The sequence below is a fragment of the Sturnira hondurensis genome, unplaced genomic scaffold, assembly GCF_014824575.4.
Source record: "Sturnira hondurensis isolate 20B ecotype Veracruz unplaced genomic scaffold, ASM1482457v3 Scaffold0020642, whole genome shotgun sequence".
Lineage (NCBI taxonomy): Eukaryota > Metazoa > Chordata > Mammalia > Chiroptera > Phyllostomidae > Sturnira > Sturnira hondurensis.
In genome coordinates this window covers 5340650-5360426 of record NW_028093273.1, presented here as the reverse complement: position 1 = coordinate 5360426, position 19777 = coordinate 5340650, and the positions used below count along the sequence as shown (strand labels likewise).

General features: G+C 43.4%; 1 protein-coding gene across 8 annotated transcripts in view; it reads right to left on the bottom strand.

Moving 5' to 3' along the window:
* Positions 1–240: 240 nt before the first annotated feature.
* TRPM6 (transient receptor potential cation channel subfamily M member 6) overlaps positions 241–19777 on the bottom strand; it is a 150696-nt gene continuing 131159 nt past the window's right edge. For 6 of the 8 annotated variants that reach the window (XM_037030310.1, XM_037030308.1, XM_037030313.1 and 3 more), the window contains 7 exons: positions 18344–18409; positions 16265–16551; positions 15891–15973; positions 14731–14936; positions 8459–8510; positions 3426–3532; positions 241–852 (listed from right to left, as the gene is read on the bottom strand). In XM_037030310.1, the coding sequence (XP_036886205.1) occupies positions 719–852; positions 3426–3532; positions 8459–8510; positions 14731–14936; positions 15891–15973; positions 16265–16551; positions 18344–18409 (935 nt within the window). In that variant the 3' untranslated portion in view covers positions 241–718. The remainder of the gene's footprint in view (positions 853–3425; positions 3533–8458; positions 8511–14730; positions 14937–15890; positions 15974–16264; positions 16552–18343; positions 18410–19777) is intronic. The other 2 variants (XM_037030309.1, XM_037030314.1) reach the window with 2 other exon arrangements.

Here is a 19777-nt window from a genome sequence, read left to right as displayed (position 1 = left end):
TATAAAAAAAAAAAAGATGCAAGGGCATTCGCTTTAGCTTTCCCTCTTCCTTTCTTCCATAGAAAAGCGAAATGCCCAAGTATCAGGTGATTCACTGACAATACCTCCAACCCATCCACATTTCACCAGAATACTAAATTTTTACTGGTTAGTTGGCGCAGGAGTGTGCTTCAATCTGTGCAAGTACTCCCTTATTATTGCTATTCAAAGCCCCGCGCTACTAGAAAGGAGAGAGGAGGATGTCAGGTGACTTCTTAATGTACATGTATACAGACAAATACACCAAGTGGGTAAGGTGGTGAACAGCAGCGGGCATTAGAGCCGGCATACATAGTGAGAAAATAAATTCGATTCTTCTCCCCGATTCTCCAGTGCCAATATTTTGCTTCAAGGGATCTCAGAGACCAGCTGAAGCAATGCGGTGTGAAGGAGCAGTATTCGCAGCTGACTCCTCCGAGTGTCTTCCTGTGGAACAGACGACAGGCACACACAAAGCAGCCCGCACCCAGATCAGCATCCGGGAGAACGCGTTCTTCCCGCACAGAAGACGTCTGTAGGTAAGGACGGGCATGAGGCTCAGGAGCCGCGGCCCAGGGAGGCTCACAGGCAAGGCCGCCCTGACAGATTACGCCCTGTGACGTAATCAGTCCCTGGTACATCAGCGCAGTTAGTTCGAGGAACGGAGGGCGGGACTGTCATCTTCTCACTTCTCCCCTTTTCACAATCGAGTGAGGTCTTCCGGAGGATTGCCACCCCTTTTTCTTGCCGGAGGGCTGTCACCTGGTTCTGTTTTGATTTCAAGTCCAGAGGTGGAATTTATCCTTCCAGGGGAATAGTCATTCCTTTTTAAATCTGCAAGGAAGACGATTAAGACGGTTATGTGGATCCTCAAAAACACAGTGCTCACACAAATAAACTGAAATTGAAGTGTTTCCAAGTACTCAGAAAGCACACTGCTTCCTCAGGCCATCGCTATGTGAAACTCAAACCCTGGACCATGTCCAAGCCACTGCCCCCTGCCCACCTGGGACTCGAGCTCCCCAATGCTGTTTTAGGCTTATGCTCTCTTGAGCCACGGAGGGAAGGTTTGCTTGCTTGATTCAACACACAATGCCCTATAAGGCACAACCTGGCCAGAGTTAAGTGAGGCCAACCTGCAAATGGGACATTTCACGGCTGAATGATGGTCAGGGACAAGGAGTTCAGCCCAGATGGTGATCTCGAGATTCCAGCAGGCGGCCTTCCACAGCCAAGCTGCACAGGGGTTGGGCACTGCCTGCGAAGGCTTCATCCAGTTATTGGCTCCTATGCTTCCTAAAGCCCCCTTCCTCTGTTTGAAAAGGGAAGTATCAAAAGAAAACACCAATAAGGGGAATCCTTGGGGAGAAATGTATGGAGCAAAATGGGCTTAAACGCCTGTGCACCATCTTGTGCTCTATCAATTAAATTTGTTAACCTTAAACATGTATTCTGTGTATTTTCAATGCTAACATTATCTGGACATAAAAATAATTCGAATTATAGTTTAGTAGTAACAGACAATTCCCGAACATAGCCATAATCACTTCAATCTTCACACCAACTTGACCACATCGGTGCCATTATGCCGGGCTCTGGATGAGGAAACCAAGACCTGGATCACAGCCCAGTAAGAACTGGAATGTGGGTTCAGACTGTCTGGCTCTGGACCCCATGTTCGTATACACTGTCTTCAATCGCCCCTCTTTAAAGACAGATACCAGATAGATAGAAAGAAGAGATGGATAAATCATGAATACATTTGAATAGATTATCAAGGAAAAAAGAAAAAACACCCCCACTCCTGTTTTCCAGACTAAACTTTTTTATTCAGATAACCAATGACTAACTAAGGATGTTTCCTAGTTCTACTTAAATATGTTAATGTTTTTGAAAGGAACCATGGATTAGGTCTAGAGATGGGGGAATTATTGAATTACTCACATAAAACTCACCAGCAGAGGCGAAAAGTAAAAATGACCTCCCACTTAACCATACAGACAGTTAATGGGGCTCAAGGGCGGACGCAGCGAGTTACGTCTGAAGCCCTCCCTTCTCCTGGCCGAGCAGGAGATCTATCGTGGTCTCTGTGTCTCTGAGAACGAGAGGCTGCCCGTCCGGGTTCAGTGAAGCAGGCCTAGGAAGGGGCCGGCGCCTGAGGACACCAGGTGAAGGGACCGGATTCCAGCGTAGAATCAGGCGAGGACTCAGATCTACGTGAGCACCTGCCTCCGACAGAGCCCTCCTTGGAGGTCCTGAGGCCCCCCAGTCCAGCCCCAGAGCCTCCCTGGGTTCCTCGTGACCGGAGAAGAGGCCGGTGGGCGGCTCAGCCATTACGCTCTGGTCTGATCTCCTTACCCAGGGCTCCTCTGTGGCTTGTGAGACCAAGTCCCAGGCAGTTAGAAGAAGACATCGACAACCTTCCCCTCTCTGCTGCTCCCGCCTGACCTGCCCACTCCGCGGACACACCCTGACCACCACCTCTGTCGGCCAGAGTATTACTTCTCCCTGGAACCAGGAACCTGACCCAAATCCCAGTCCTTCGCTATGTCTTGCCCACAGGTCCTTTTCAACCTTCTACTTCTAACACTAACGAGATCAGAAATTGCCCTTTTTATTGTAAATTTACACCCACTCCGTCCCAAGTTATGACGGATGATGCTGATTTCCCATTCAGGGTATGAACACTTAGAAGGCAGGAAGGGACAGTCTGCTGAAAACATGGGAAATTCCATTCTAAGGATGAGTTTGGGATGATCTAAGAAAAACAGTGAGCAAGCTGAGACAGACATAAAGTGTCCCTTCTGAGATAAAAGGAAGGAATGAGACCGAGCTGAGACTGCCAACGCGGGGGGCGCAGACCTCCAGCTGCGTGCTTTCATGTTAGGAATATTTTCCGTGGTGACTCTGTTGGTTTCAGAAAAAGTGTGTGACCTTGTCAAGCCAGATTTAAAACATATACATGTAAAGAGGCGGGGTTTTGCAGTAAAAAGCACCACTTTAACCGACAGCGGCACTTCCCCCCACACCCACACTCCCCAGTGTCCAGAGTAAACACCAATAGAGTAGAAAAACTGTGGGTGCCACGGAGGACCTCAGGGTGGGGAGTGGTGCAGAAACCTGTCTCAGTCCACTGGACCCCAGTTAAGTCTGTAGAACTTGTCCCTTGGACAGACTGTGACACTGTTGGGCCCAATGTTGTTTTATCACATTTTGGCAGAAAGTGAAGTAAATCCCTGTCCTTTTAATCCCTTTAGAGACTCGAAAAATTTGCAGGCAGAAAGTCAGGCCTCAACTGCGAATGAGATAAAAATGTGATGGAGATTTTCTACTCCATCCCGGGTTACAATGGATGTTGTTCTTTGAGAGATTTGCTTAGAAAAAAAACAGAATTGTTTGGGGCATACCCGGGAGTTTGAGCTTCCGGCAGCAGGCGTTGCAGCGATGTTTTGCAATGAAGTTTCTAATTGCATCTTCCCCTAAATTGGCTGGTCCAAACACCATTCCTCTTGATCTAGAGGAAATATCAGAATATCAATGAGATCGCAGCTAAGAAAAAAGGAGCTCAACCAGGATTCTCTGAGATACCGAACGGTATCCCATAGTAACCCAGCAAACTTGAAGTAGCCAACAAAGAACCGAGCACTTTGGGGGAGCAACAACGTTAGGTTTGCACATTTAAAATTCAAATGCTCTCCCATCTTTGTACCCAACTCCAAGACCCACTGTGGAACTCATTTCCCTGCTAATCTGATAGAAGGGTGAAGTTTCTATGTAGCACGCTAAACCGAAATACACTGAGACCCTTGTTCACATACATGGGCTGAGCGAACGGCACTTGTTTTCAAGGGTCCTACTGGACTACAGGAAAAATAAGGGATAGAGCAAAATAAATTTGCTACTGAAACACACCTGCTAAAAGGACTCATATGCACTGTTTCAGACCCAAATCCCTTTCTAAATATAACCGTGCTCCCGAAAACAAGTGCCGGACAAAACCTGACAGGAGCGCTCCTGTGGCTGCGCCCTGTGCCTTACACCCCGCAGGCTGCTGCGCGCGGCTCTGTGTGGAACGACGAGACTGCTGTGGCTCTGTGGACGCGAACACCTATGCCGAACGCAGGTGACGGAGTCACAGACAGATTCAGTATACATTCGGCACGTTCTGAACACTCCGTAATTATAACAGATCCTCAGCAGATTCCAGGGTCCAAGTTCATCCGTTATCAGATGGCGCTGAAACATCATTCTTCAGCCTGACACTCCACAGGCCACGGAACACAGCACACCAGAGACACTCCCGGAGAAATTTCATGAGAGCTAATATTTTATTTTAATGACATGCAGAGTGGAAAAAGCACATTTTAAAAATCTGAACTCAATTACCACCCTTAAATACCACATCTCAAGAAAAAAAAAATAAAAGCAAACTATCACAAAAGGAAACAATAAACTTTGCTTCTAAGGAATGTGGTTTTTCAAAAGGGACGTGGTGTAAAAATGGACTTTTTTCCATCCGAGTATTGAAACATTTATCTCAATTTCCACTTCCTTTTGGCACAATAACAGTAGCTGCTCTGAAGGTGTGCCAAGCTCAGAATGAGGGCTGATGTCAGTTTGATCTCAGATTGCCTCTTCGCTCTGAGGCGCATCGGTGGAGGAAATCTCCTGGGAAGACCAAGCGAACAGACACCCAGGATTAATTTTCCTGGTCACTCAATCTCCCTTACAAAGCACAGCTCTGGTGGTATTCACCCGGCTGCATAAGCTGCCTCTTGTTAATGATTCTTCTCTTTCTCGTTAAAACAAAACAAAACAAAACAAAAAAAACCCTTCAAATAAGGTGAAACCAAATGTGCCACAAAAAAGTAGAATCACTCTCTATTTAGTATCAGAACTCGATGATTCTGGTAAAGTGGAAAATGATGGCGTTTTTTCAGTCATTAAAATGGAGAATTCCTTTATCGTCTCTCCAGCAGGACCCTGTTGGAATATTTCACTCTTGTGCATTCTATACCTGCTCTTTCTCTCCTCCTGGTAAAACACGCAACCCCCACTTAGAGGCAACCCCCACTTAGAGATATATCACTGATAAAGACTATAAGCTAAATCATTTCCTTCTATGAGTTTTGTTCAAGTTAAGACAAAAGCATCAAAATTAGCGTAAAATGTATCTGTCAGGGGTTTGCTCCCTGTGCAGCGGGGGAGGGAAGGACGATTGTAGGGACATTCATTCCCTACAGCACAGTTACAGCCTTGAAAGCTCAGATAATGAGATTTAAAAATAAATAAATATGCCCTGGCAGGTGGCTCAGTTGGTTGGAGTGTCATCCTGTGCAAACTCCATGGGGTTGCAGGGGCCATCCCCAGTCCAGGTGGGCGTACAGGAGGCAAATGATGTTTCTCTCTCTCTCTCTCTCTCTCTCTCTCTCTCTTTCTGTCTCTCTCCCTCTGTCTCTCTCACTTCCTCTCTCTGGGATCAATGAACATATCCTTGAGTGAGGATTAAAACAAAAAAATAAACACAACTTTTTCCCAGATTTTACACAGCCCAGGAAAAGCAGGTGGCAGCTTGGTTCCACATGTGAGGAAACACTACTCGGTGACACGTATACACAGATTTACTAAAGAACATCTCGTCACTGTCATCATTGCAGACTCGTCAGACGCTCCGCACCATCGAGGCAGTAAGTGGAAAGATGCATCCAGAACCACCAACAACTGTGGTAGCCTCCACGGGGGCTCCTGACCTGAGGAACCAAGTGAAGTGGCCAGAGAGTATGGTGGGGCAAGGCCTGATGACTTGGTCTTCATGTGCAAAAGGTTGGGGGCAGTTTAAAAAGCAGCAGACATCAGAGACAATGTCAGAATTTGCTCCACAAAAACATCTTCCCTTTTGGTAGAAGATCAGTCCCTTTCATGAACGCCTCCTCCTGGCAGGCAATTTACCAGTTTCAGTTTTCTCATTCATGGACTAGGACTGAAGATGCTAACCTCTGAAATTGTTGTTAAGGGTAAAATAAACAACATGTAAAAGCACTTGCATAAACTAGTACTTGTCAAACTCTAAGATACAGCAAATCAGCTTAGGAGCTTGTGAAAACTCAGATTCAGATTCAGGAGATGTAAGAAGGGCCTTGAGATTCTGCCTGTCTCGCAATTTCCCAGACGATGCTGTTACTGGTCCATGGCCCGGGCTTTGTGCAGCAAGTTTATTAACACACAGGAGGCATCTGAAATGTGAGCCTCGTCAAACTAATTCGATGTAATCCACCAGCATTGCAAGAATACAGTACTTTAGTTATCCTCACCACAAGAACCAACTGCACCCAAAATTAGGTGACCCCACAAAACGAGGTACGCTACAATGATGCCATCCTATCAGCTTCCAGAGTTTCTATCCTCAAGTCACAAAACATAAAGTCTGCCATAGGACAGAGGTTCCCAGCCCTGGCTGTCCATTAGAATCACATGAGCAACTTTATTTATTTTTTATTGTATGTTTTTTTCTATTTCCATGTATTCTCCTTACGCCTCCCCACCCCGCCCCGCCCCCGCCCCACAATCACCACACTGTTGTCTATGTCCAGGAGTCCTTCTTCCTTTTTGACATGAGCAATTTAAAAAAATATAGACGTCAGGGCCCTCGTCTCAGAGATTCTGATTTAATGCCAATGCTAAGCAGCTTTTTGTTTTAAATTTTCCTAGGTGACCTTAATAGAAATTGAGACCCACTGGCCTATAGAATGCAATTAAATACTCAACTGTCAAGTGGGATAATATAATCTTATATTCTAAAAGATGGATATATTCAGGTCATATTAAATGGCACATGCAAAAGTCAAACTTTAATAAATGATAGAGCATACATAAACTTGTTTTATTACATATGCACAATTTTTCACTGCAAAATTATAGAGAAAGTACTTCTAGTACCAGGTTCCTACCACAAAATCTTGGGCACTCAGGGCTCCTGAGGAAATAATATTCTTAGCTAAAAACACTTTCAGTTCTGCTAAAGTGAAAAATAACAAAGCCTTTATCTGTACGCTTATAGTCACAATGAGAAATGCATGGTGGAACTGCACAGGAATTGGAGGCCCAGGTATGGTTCACCTTCACCTTCCCCAGCTCTCACCGAGTACACACACAGAGCTGAGACTTGCAGATAGACCTCTTTGCATAGAAGCCTATAGGTGAGACCCTATTTAGATCACATCATTCCATAAAAGAACAGAGCACTCGAGCAGTAAATATTTACATTGTGAGTCCTGTGGGAGAGGAAGTAAAATTTTCAGATTTTATTGCATAAGGATTTCCCACGTCTATAGTTTTATATATTTTACAACCCAGAGCTGAGTACAGACACTCAGAACAACTAAGAAATAAAAACATTGTAGGCTAGCAGTTCTCACTCAAGTGTGGTCTCCCGGTCAGCAGCAGCAGCAGCAGCAGCGTCCTCTGGGAATTTGTTAGTTTTGGGCCCCGCCCCAAACCCACGGAATCAGAAAATGGGGCGGGGAGGCCAGAGGCAGCAATCTGTGTTTTAACAAGCTCTTCTGGTGATGATGATGAAAGGTCATGTTTGAGAACCACTGCCGCCTGCCACGCTGATCAGTCCTTAATCAACACCATCACTTCTTTCTTTCGACTCCACCTTTCACGGAAGAATACAGCCTCGGGCCCTTATTGCCAAGGCTTCCCAAAAGTCTGTTTATGGGACAAAATGCCATGGGAATTCAAAGGACAGGCAAATGACTCAACCTTCCACATAATTTAAACCTTAGTCTTTAATTAAAAGACAATCTGATGCTCCATGCTTAAGCCCCATTGTTTTGGCCTCTCACGGAATTGCCGTGACCGAGCAGTGCGCAGAAAGCAGTGCACGGAAGCGGTTTTGCCCTCAGCTTCATTTTACAGGCATGTGATGGGAGACACTGCCCATGATAACATGCAACGGCCCCTCTGTGCAGACAAGAAACTGTGCTTCTGCTAGGACATTAGTTGTTTGCACATCAAAGCCTATAGAGGCTGCACTAACCCATATTTCTCTTTTGTCTGGGTCAGAGAAAACTCAGAGTCAAATTTTCAACAAAGTTGTGGCTATTGCACGGTCTTTACGATTTCCATTCATGTGCACTAACTTAACTCCAGACTGCGTCTCATGCTAGTCCATATTTTGATTTTGCCCTCATTCCCTGTGCTTTCTTTAAAATCTTATTGTATTTTAAATCTTATTTTATTTTATTGTATTGTCATTGGATATATCTATGTATATATTTAAAACATAGAAACAGATATAGATATAGAGATAAAAACTGCTTCAAAACCTTTCTAGGATCTAGACAAGAAATACAAATGTTTAAGAATTATTTTTAAGAAACCACATACAATGTGTTAAATGCAATTTTCTATAAGATAACATCATAAATTAACTTACTGTTTGTCTTCAGGTTTTATAACAGATGGATCTGTCAAATTTTCTCCAACACCTCCAAAGAAGAAAGAAAATTCATTTTGCAAACGGGAATTTTACTTTCTCAGATTTTAAGAAAATAATAATCCAATTTTACTGTCTTTCTTTAAACCTATTATCTACCCTGCAAGAAATTACACATCAGGAGAATTAACAGCACTATACAAGTTCCCTGGGCATGTTTGATGATTTTGCCTGACGCAGCTCCCACACCCTCCTCTGTACTGTGACAAACTTGCAGGCCCCAAGTGAATGGGTTAGTTGTGTGTTCACAGTTGCTGATAGTGGCATCCGTCACTCATTTACTGCTCTAATTCAAAAACTAGAATGTACTAGACATTCTAATTTTATTTTCTCCAATTCTTAGCAATCATAAAAAAGTATTAGCCTTCTCATGTCCGCATTTTACCAATGAGTAGGTTGATATTCAAGGAGGTTAAGCAATTTGTCAGAGGCTACACAGTCCAGAGTGTGATACCAGGATTCAAGCTGAGCCGAAGCTGGCGCCCCTCCCACTGATGCCTGGTCTCCTTCCACAGAGTCCATCAGCGCTCAGCAAGGGGCAAGGGGCGGGGCGGCTCTGCAGGCACAACCTCGGTTGCATCAAAGACGCACATCAAGTGCTCTGTGTGTGTGTGCATATATATATAATTTAAAAGCAGTAGAACACAAAGTCCCCCTAATTCTTGATTTGGGTGCTGGTTACACTTGTGTTCAGTTGCTAAAATCCTTTGGGAAGTAGGCACAATGCTGTGTGCACAATCCTGAACACGGCATGTTATTCTTCAATAAAATTTACCTTGTAAAAAATGACACCGGTGCATAAAAGGATAAATTAAAGCTAACATTTATCAAAACCAGATCAACACCCAAAGTGAATCTCTGTTATAAAATGCAAGTGACGAGGGGACCAGCCTCCAACAGTGTAACGATTCACAGGCCAGCTGACCACACGGGTCACAGCACAGCCCACCGGTTTCTGGAATAATCCCCTAATCAGCACTGGTTCACTTTGCTTGGAAGAAACCAACTTTGTGGAAATATTATTTTAAAACAATGTAAAACACTTAATATTATGTATTTGTATTTAGTTGAAAAAATAACTTGTTTTCTAATCACTATTTTTTAAAAAAACATTTTTGCTATGGTCTGTATATTTTACCATATATAAGGTTGAAAGGTTGGGAGCGGATGTGATTTTTGATAGTCTATTTTTTTTCTGATAAAGCTTCCTTTCTCCCAATCAATATGACCTCTTTAAGCATTGTGAGTATTCCCAGCTTAAATTTATAGTTTTCTTACCATATGAAAGGTTGTGCTAAACCTTTCACAAGCAAACATAATCCTTAAAACCTGTAGACCTTTCCCCTAAAAAAACTGACTTCCTTAGGAAGGAAGCCACTCACGTACACAGGGGTTTTCAGCCTTGTTTGTGCCATGACCCTCTTTGTTAGTGTGATGAAGCCAGGGGACCCCCTTCTCAGAATACTGTTTTAAATGCATAACTTAAATACACATGATCACAAAGGAAACCAGTGATACTGAAGTACCGTTACTAAACCATTTTTTAATTGTTGTATTGCAATATTTGGCTTCTTTATTAATATGTTAAAGTAATAGAATCAAGCACAAGTCTAGTGACTCTCACACCATCCAATAATGAATATGCACAGTGTTTGGAGATATCTGCCAACACAGGTACCGTGTTAATATCTGTAATTGCCCACAGTCACGGGTTCTGCTAACACCACTGTGGTTTGCGGTCTCCATTATAAGCAAGAGACACGATGAGTTTCAGCTATAGGTTAGTGAAAATGAAGGTGTGATTTGCTTTCATCAAAGCCCACCGACCCTCTGAATGCGATACAGGGATGCTTCAGAGTGCCCTCACAGAATCTCTCTGTACACCGACTGTGATCGGGGCAAGGGAAAGTTAGGCTCTAGCACAGGCTTAAGCGCAAATGTGTAAAATGTGCTTTGCTCGTCATTTATCCTTTTTAAAGAAAAAGTCATAGGATGAGGCTCTTTATACTTTTCTTATTACAGACATAAGAAGGAAGAGTTTAGAGAGACCCTGCTTTTTGAACTACGTAGTAAATAAACAGAAAGAAACAGACTGATATCCCAAGCACCATCAACAGAGAGATTAAAGGCGACAAAATCCTTTACACATTAAAGCTCAGACCTAACTTTAAGTCTGAAAATTCCAGGGCTGATGAAAGCCTTGGGCTGAGAAAACTATAAATTTAAGCTGGGAATACTCACAATGCCTAAAGAGGTCATATTGATTGGGAGAAAGGAAGCTTTATCAGAAAAAAAAAAGACTATCAAAAATCACATCAGCTCCCGATGACTTTAAATCTTGTTGCTTGTCACACAGGCAGAAAGGCAAAGTGCCTGGGTTCCACTCACATCCCCCTCACTTTCTACTTGTGTGACCTGGACACCATTGTTAATCTCTCTGACTCTCAGTTTGGTCACCTGAAAGTGTGAATAATAATGAGGCTTATCTTTCAGGGTTACCCAGAGGATTAAATGAACTATTGTATACAAACTGCTTAGAAAAATGTCTGATCCAGAAGGTGCTAAAAAAGGTCAACTGCTATTTTTATTATCTCTATTCTATAAGGACCTCTTGGAAAGTGAAAGTCATTTTTTTTACCCCTGTCATGTTCTGATTATCTCATTTCCCTAAAGTGCTGGGTTTTGAATGACTATATTCTGCTATAAGAATGAGGGTTTGATGTCCACAAATCTGTACCCCTAAACCAAACCAGGCAGTTCAAGGCTTAACTATCAAACACATTTTGGGGGGCCCTCAAGGGGCAGAAAGGGCTCTGCAATGTGTGAGCAACAGACAGCAGCCCTGAGAACCAATCACGCTGCACCCCCTGCTCCGCCAACCGCCCTGCCTCTCCCCACTACCCAGGAGTTGCCCGAAAGGCAACTTTTAACATCGGTGCTCATCCTACCCATGTCGTCTCCTAGGTATTTGAAAACCTGAGAGAAAATAAGACATTTTCACATTGAAAAATCACAATATCTCTGCAGGCACTCTGCAGCGAGCCCTGATGAGAAACTGGGAAGCTGACATTCCGACCCCAACCACCTTGGGATAATCAGCGAATCTGCACCTGTGGGAAGAAGTTGCCTCCTTCGCAGCAGCAGAATTTCAGGATGACGGTGTTGAGTCAATAATGTTGACTTACTCTGGAAACTGCTTTGTTGAATTAAAAAGAAATCTAATATCTCCAGAAGTTCTTTGACAAATATAATGAGCTTTAAAAAAAATACTCTGAACCACTGTAATTCAAAATGCAATTGTTTTTAACTCCCATTGCAGAGAAATAAAAGTTGGATTTCAAGCATAATGACAATGATTCAGGCCCTCACATGTAGGATGTTGAATGGGAAGAGAATAGAAAACTATAGTAGAATTATAGGACTGGAAATTGATCAAGCCTTTCCTTACAATGCAGCGTCCCGGCCTGGGGTGGCCTCCCTGGGTTAATGACCGGCAGTCCCTTGGGAGAAAGTACAGAGGAGAAGAAAACACTGAACTGCCAGCACGTCCCCATCCCGCTTCCCCTCAGAGCAACGGGAAGCCACGCGAGCTGAGTCGATCGATTGGGGCTTCTCTCTACAGAGACTGGAGCCCAGGTCTCTGCAGCTCCACTGGGACCACCCAGCTGAGAACAGACTGCTCACAACTGAAGATCAACTTCCCCTTTAAAGAGACACACAGAGCTTAACGCTAACAACAATGGCATTTACTGAGGGCTACTATGCATCAGAAACTCGTCTCACTTTGACCCCTTAACAACCCTATGAATCAAGTACATATTATTTTCCACAATCATACATGAAGAAAGAGGCACCAGCGCAGTCACTCTCAGGTCACACAGCTGATTCCTGGGAAAGCCAGGAGTCAGATGTCAGCACTGCAACCGACCGCTCCAGGGTTCTTCCTCCAAACAGTTGCTCCCGGGACTCCCAGCCTCCACCCCTCACCACCCAGATGAGGCAGGTCATCTCTCCAAAGGGTGGACAAACTAATCAACAAAACTGAGCCCCAAATTATTAAGATATTTTAAGAAAACATTATGTGCTTCCCATTTTTCCTTTCCAACCTGGTTTGGATTAAATATGAGATGTGTAAGCCTTTAGCCAAGTGTCTAGAGCAAAATAAAAGTTAGCCAGCAGTACTAGAAATATAACTGCTTACAATTTCTGTTATAGAATTTGTGTTCTTCCATAAATTCAGGCCTAACCAATTAGCCAAAACTCTCCAATAGTATCTCAATTTCTTCACGCTCAATCTATGAGGTCCGCTCTTCCCTTCTTTGAAGGTCAGTGTTTTGACATAGTTTATTTGGAGTGGCTTATTTCTGCAATTCACATAATTGCTCAGTAAAAGAATAAAGTTAATTTCCTTTTTCCCCTCAGACTACCAACGCAGCATTTGTTCTGTTTAATGTCACGTCGGATTACTAAGAGGCATAAGAATCCCCCAAACATAAACATCATTAAACAAAAACCTATTCAAGTGGAATACAAAACACACTGAAGAGTCATCATTAATTCCTTAAAGTTTTTCTTTGGTTGTTTTTTTCAATTCTGCTCTTTGCTTTTTAAACAACCCCACCCCAAACTCAAAGCACAGACACTCAAGTACAGATGAAAACAATCAGCCTCTTCCCAAAATGAGCCACAAAAGCAGATGCCTTGGGCATCAGCATGCTGGGTTCACTTGGATAGTGTACTTGCTGGTTTAAAACATGCATCATCTCGACTGTGTTAACTCTGTTTACATCGCTCCCTGCAATATTGTGTTTGAGGGTTAAATGCCTAACCTGTGGACAGCACGGATCTGAAAGGACAGAAGGACTTCGGTGTAGTTTAAAATGAATGTACACATCCTGGAACACATGGCACAAACTTCAATCAGAACGGCTTTGCGGTCTTACTAGACTTTGCTCACAATGCCCCAGATAGCCTGTCTCAACTGTCCCTGGCCTTCCAAGCCTGGCTTTCAGCACATAATCCCAGGACTGGACAGGTAGGAAAGTCAGAGAAAACAAGAAAAAGGCTCAATCTGTTTAAATGAACCATAGCACGGTTATGCCCTATGGGAATGAAACTCATGAAGCAATCAGAAATAGTACAGTGAAAAGGAAAGACTAGATGGTCAAACAGCTTAGGCCTGCATCCTGGCTCCCCCCATTAAGTAGCTGTGCAACCTTGGGCAAGTTATTTAAACTTTCTGGGCCTAAATTCCCCATAATACCTACCTTGAGGTGCTGTTTCTGGGATTAAATGAGATAACTTCTGTGAAAGTTCCTGGGCTAAATCCCTTATTAAAAACCAAAGCCCCAGTCAGTGAGCCCAAGGACTAAACTTTGACCCTAATACATATTTCGTTCTGTCCCTGCAAGGAAAGCCTGTGAGAGATACTCTGCTTCGTGCCGCAGGATTGTAAGTCGCGTGTGAGGCGTTGATCGTGGGGAGATGCACTAATCAAAGGCTTCCATTAAATAAGAGCTCACTGTGTCTTCTCAGGCCCGGTTTGCACTCTCATGAACTGTCATATAAAGGCACACAGCGAAGGAGCCAGCTAAACTATACACTGCTGGAGCAACGAGCTCAAAATCATGAGGAATGCTGAGAAATTAAGCTTTCCTGTGTGCATAAATGCACACCTCAGTGTTACTGTGAGCATAAGTCCAAGGTGAAGCCAAAAACTGGGAAATCTGGTGTAAAAGTCCATCTCTGTTTAGATCAGTTTGAAATGTCTTTAAATTTTAGGCAGCTAGTCATCTGCCTCTATTTTTCTTTTGATCTCCCTGGGAAACAACACAGTAGGTGCTCGAGACTGTCACTCTGTACGATGTCTGATGTAAATGGCCCCACCTCCCCTCAACACTACATAGAACAACTCCATACATTCCCCATCCTGGTTCTCGCAAGATCTCCTGAGATACCTGTCCGGTTATTCCCACTTAGGGCAATTTCACAAACAATAAATAAATTCAAAAAACAAATATCATTTTCTAGTTTTCAAATTTAAAAAAAAATGCCATTGAATGTCTCCCCTGGAAGACCTCAACCATGGCTTTGAGTAAAGAAAGAGCTGAGGTCAAATGCAGGTGACCACGAGTGGAGAAAGCAATCTCTGCTCAGTGTTTTCCTGCACTTTGCCTCCTGCTTATTGTATCAAGTCCTAGGCTAGCAATCACCTTGCAAATCTAAAACCAGCAGTTCTCCCCGAGTATACTCATAGGTCCAATGAGAGAAAGCCAACATCATCTCCTCCAAGGTGTTGCTGGGGGCGATTTCGTCGCCATTGTTGTTGTTGTACTTCCGGAACTCCCCCGTCATGTAATTCTCGATGGTGAACCACTGGTTGGCAGAATGGCAGTAGATTAAGAAAACTTCCAGGAACCTATGAGGAGGGAAAAGAGGCCATGATTCCTCACAAGGCAGCAAAGGTGGGGCTTACATTACCAAACAGCAGCAGGAGAGAACATCTAACTCTGGTCTGATGCAGCCTCGATGCACATGCCCTTGCCTTTCCATGGAATGCAAAGATTGGCAGGGGGAGGGGGAGGGGTTGCATTCCCACGCTTACCCACCTCCCTTCTCTTCGAGGAAACTTTCCAGCTCCTTTATGAGTACCAAACTCAACTTTTCTTGCCCTGTGCTACAACATTCCTCACAAGTGAAACAATAAAACTTTAGTGTAAGTCCTCGGCACTCAACCTGTCTTACTAAATGAATGCAAGTATATTCAGACACTCAAGTGAACGTAATATGAGTTCATTCTTGCCCTGGCCGGGTGGTTCAGTTACTTGGCACATCATTCTATACACCAAAAGGTCGTGGGTTTGATCCCCGGTCGGGGGCACATCTGGAAGGCAACTGATGTTTCTCTCTTACATCAGTGTTTCTCTCCCTCTTCCCCTTCCTATTTCTCTAAAATCAATGAGTGTATCCTCAGTGAGGATAAAAAAAAAAAAAGAAAGTTTTTTCTTTAAATGTCCCTAATCTCTATAAGACATTGAGGAAGAAACCATGCTTAAAATAGAAATGTTTTTCCGCCATAATGTTTCCGGCCACTGGTGACCACACCCAGGATCCGCCTTCTTCACGGAGCAAGGTGAGTCTCAGCCCCCCCAAGAAGTTCCTTCTCCTACTCACATTAGTTCGGTGATTTATGTGTCCCTTGGACACCTAGTTCTCTTTTTACCTGTCTCCAGAACTGTGGAAAGAAGAACCCAAAAATAAAGTCTGGGGGAACCACCCCATAGGCCTCGTATTTCTTATGACTAAGAGGGCTTAGAAGAATTGATAGAAATTTCTACTTCAAGTAAAGGGTCAGGGCACAATAATTCCTCACCTTGGTACATAGGGTATGGTTTGTGGTTTCACTTGGTTGAAGGTATAGATTAGTTTTTGAGCAGCTCTTTGTTGTTGAATTTCCTATAAGGAGCATTGATAAAAATATTGCTTTACTGTCAATTAATGATCCAATTTACTACCAATTAATGATCGCAGAATTACTCAAGGCCTCCCAGATGTAGTCTTATTCAACTCCCACCACTCCCCACTCCTAAAGCAAAAGCTCTGTAAAACAAAAATAACAAAATACCACCACTTCAAAAAAAAAAAAGAATAGGCTCTCGTTTGGGTTGAAGAAAATGACCTTTGGTCAAGGTGTAGCCTGATCTCCTTGTCTGACCAGTACATCTGGGCCCTGGGTCTCTGACTTACCCTGAGGCAAAGATGAAGCACAGTACTGTCTTGGAAGATTTTGTGCCACGTCTGAACAACCTCAGGAAGAAAGGACTTCACGATGAAAACCTGCCCCGGCTGGAGAACGCCGTCCTCAGACCAGGTGCTGATGACTCTCATGGCTTTGCGGAGGCCGCCGTCCATCTCTTCCCGGGACAGCACCTGGATTATTGCCGCTCTCCCACGCTGGGACCAAGAAGACATGCTCTTGTCCAGATTCAGAGGGGAGCTCTCCTCCAGCCTGTAGACAGCTACTTCTTCTCCTGCTGCAAGGAAAAGCATGGGCGAGGGGCTCAGTGAGGCCCCAGGTCTGAGACGGGAAGGACATCCTAGACAGCAAGTCAAAATCAGTCCAGTTTTCCAAGTGGTCAGAGGAGAATTTGAATCACACCTACACAGGAACTAGTAGAAAATAAAGACATGGATCTGGCCATGTTATTTACACTGTCTAGTAAAGAGGGAGAAGGAGAGAATGACCAAGCACCAAGAATTAAGTTTTTCTCATTGTAGGCTAAAGCTGGACAAAAACAAAATCAAAGCAGTAAGGCTATGGAAACAAAATCAAAGTAGTTAAACATAAATACTTCTAAAGAGAGAGTTTAACCTATGTTTTTCATTCTCATCCCACTTATGAGCATTAATGGACATTTTTTATTTCTAATTGCCCCTGCCATGACATTTTTATACCAAAGAAATACAGTATACCCATTTAATGTGCTGTGTGTATGTATGTGTGTGTATATATGTTTTATGCATAAAAATAAAAGGATGTTTTTGCTCCCTTGAGGGTGATAACACCCATCCCGTTGAGGATGTACGTTTAATCCAGTTGAGTTGAGCAGAGTTATATTCCAGAGACTCCCCCTCCTTTCTTTGTGCTTTAACATAAGTTATTTAAATCTTTATCAGTAGAATGAAAGTGCAAGTAACAAAGACCTTTTTGGGCTGTAAAGATTAACTGTGTTAACCTGTCTGATGTGAACTAAAACCTCAGGTACAAGCTCAATCCCACTGAAAATATTTTAGACACAAAATGCTCTTTACCTGCTATACAGTTTCCACTTTGAGGCTGTGGAACAGTGAACAGTTCTTAGGCCGTCTAAATCCCACCTAATTGCGGTGTTTGATCCTTCATAACAGAAGTAACATTCTACACATGATGTCTGCCTCCACTACGTTTCATTTTCTCCTTTCATCAGCTTCACATGTCTGCACTAGTTTACCAAGAAAGGAATCTATCTGCTCACTCTTACACTGAACCGCTTACTAAAAAACACGTCTGGCAAATGCTTAGTAACATATTTTCAAGCATTTATTCTTGGTGCCAAGATAAATGCCACTGAGTATCCCTTTGGAGTTCCAAATACCTACAGGGTTTGCAACAGAGTTAACTGAGTTGCAAAACCAGCTGAGGAGCCAAGTGCAAAGAGAAGGCATCCGGGTCACCAATCAGAAGCCCCCGATCTGTCCCATGTGATGAGTGTGAGGATCATCAAGATTTAGGACAGTGTAGGGACTCTTGCTGTATTGTCAATTAGCTGGACAGAGAAACTCCGGTGGCCCTGGCTAATGTGAGCTTGTTTTTCTTTACTATCCCGGCCTTTAAAAATAACATTTGCTCTCTGAGCTAAGAGCAATTAGTCTACACGAAACAAAAAACAATATACAAAGCAATTCTCTTCGGATGCCTGTTGGCTTTTGCTGTATTGACATTTATCACTTTCTTCTGTGTTTGCACGTGGTTGGTTCCTTGGTTGGTCCTTTTCTTCCCTACTTACTCTCAGCCTTAAATCATTGAATGCCAGGTGCAACGTTGTTGCTTTTCCCCCAAATGCTGCCCATTATTGCTCCGATCCCCATAGGATCAGATTTTGACCCTAGAAGCTAGCTGGGCAGCTAACAAGAGTTTCTGTTTTAGGAAACTAATCTCACTAAACTGCATCCATCGTGAAACAAAATTTTCAACTACAGTGAAGCAAAGTGTTTTCCCCTTTGATTTACTGATACATTATGCCTCTGCCCTGGGCACAGCCTCCTGAAGGTAGACATGGCACTCACCAAACAGCTGGATTGGCGTGAACGGTATGGTCTGAGAAAGCCTCATTAAATTGTTCCTTTCAATGGCTGCAGACAAAAAGAGTCACTGTTTTGAGTAGGCGTCAGTGGGTTACGTCCACAGCAAGCCTCCCCACATTAATATACACATGTAATACTAAAATATTTCATTTCAAAGATACCTATTTTTTACCTTTATCAAAAATAATATCTATAATGCGGTACTTAAACTATGCCTTAAGCAGGATATCTCCATTTTAGGAACAGATTATGAGATTATATGACATGGTCTGAGGTAGGGCTATCACTTCCACCCTCCAGAATAACAAATCACACCCTCGTTCACACGTATACGGAACTTTCTTTTAAATGGCATTTTCGTCTGTGGTCTTCCTGCCCTGGTTTTTCTTTTCCAGAGGAAAGCTAAGGCACAGTGGACTGTGGAGACACCTACTGTTGACTTTGCACAGTTCACCTTCTTTTCCCAGAGAGAGCTGAGGACCAGTTCTAATTAGAAGCAAGTGATCTGCATTTTCTTGTTAAGAGCCGTATCCTCAGAGATCAGAATCAATATGAGTCATGGTATTCCTCACCAGACACTTTCTTAAGTTGACAGCTGGAGTCAAAGTAATGGATTATAGCTGAGCTACAAGACCCACTTGTGAGAGCCTGGAACCTGGGGTCTGGGGTCCCCTAAAACTCTATTTACTGCAGAGGACAATTCGGGATAAGCAGTCTAGTACTGGACCCCAAATGCAAGTCCTCGACGGAATAATAATGGCAACTATCCTACCATTTAACTCTTCCTCGTGTACGGAGATGTAGAGTGTGGAAAAGCTTGCCTGTGTGTTATCTCATCCAATGCTGCAAGCAACGATGCCCAGAAGACCATTCAACGGCACGAGTCCCACTGGTTGTCAACACTGCTTTGCATTTCAGTGTTTCCCTCATAATGGTCAACTAGCTCCCTGACAGACTGTTCCTTGGGAAAGGCAAGGACACTGACTCCCACTTTGAAACAAAGACAACTGAAGCACAGTGAATCGATGTTGCTTCAGAGAGTCCAGGCCCTTGACATCTTGATTAGTGACACCCTTGCAAGGTGTCTTTGTTGAACTTACTCTGGGGGATCAGCATTCGTCCAGTATCACATTCACTGAAGGCCCCAGGAAGGTACGAAACCTTCCCTTAAAGAACCGCTCTCAGTTCTTCCGGTCTCTTCCCTAATCCAAAATTTGGAGATCTCTACCTTTGGGCTGCCTTTGAGCTCGTAACGAATTTGCCAATCTCAAGGTCATCTCTCCCATTCACTATAGGAGCTCACTAAAACATTTTTTAAATCTAAATTCTCTTAAATTTTGTTCTCCCACGTCATTGGCAAGGTGAGAAATCTAAATGTTCTTCTCATTAGAGCTAACAACTTTTTAAGTTGGAAGC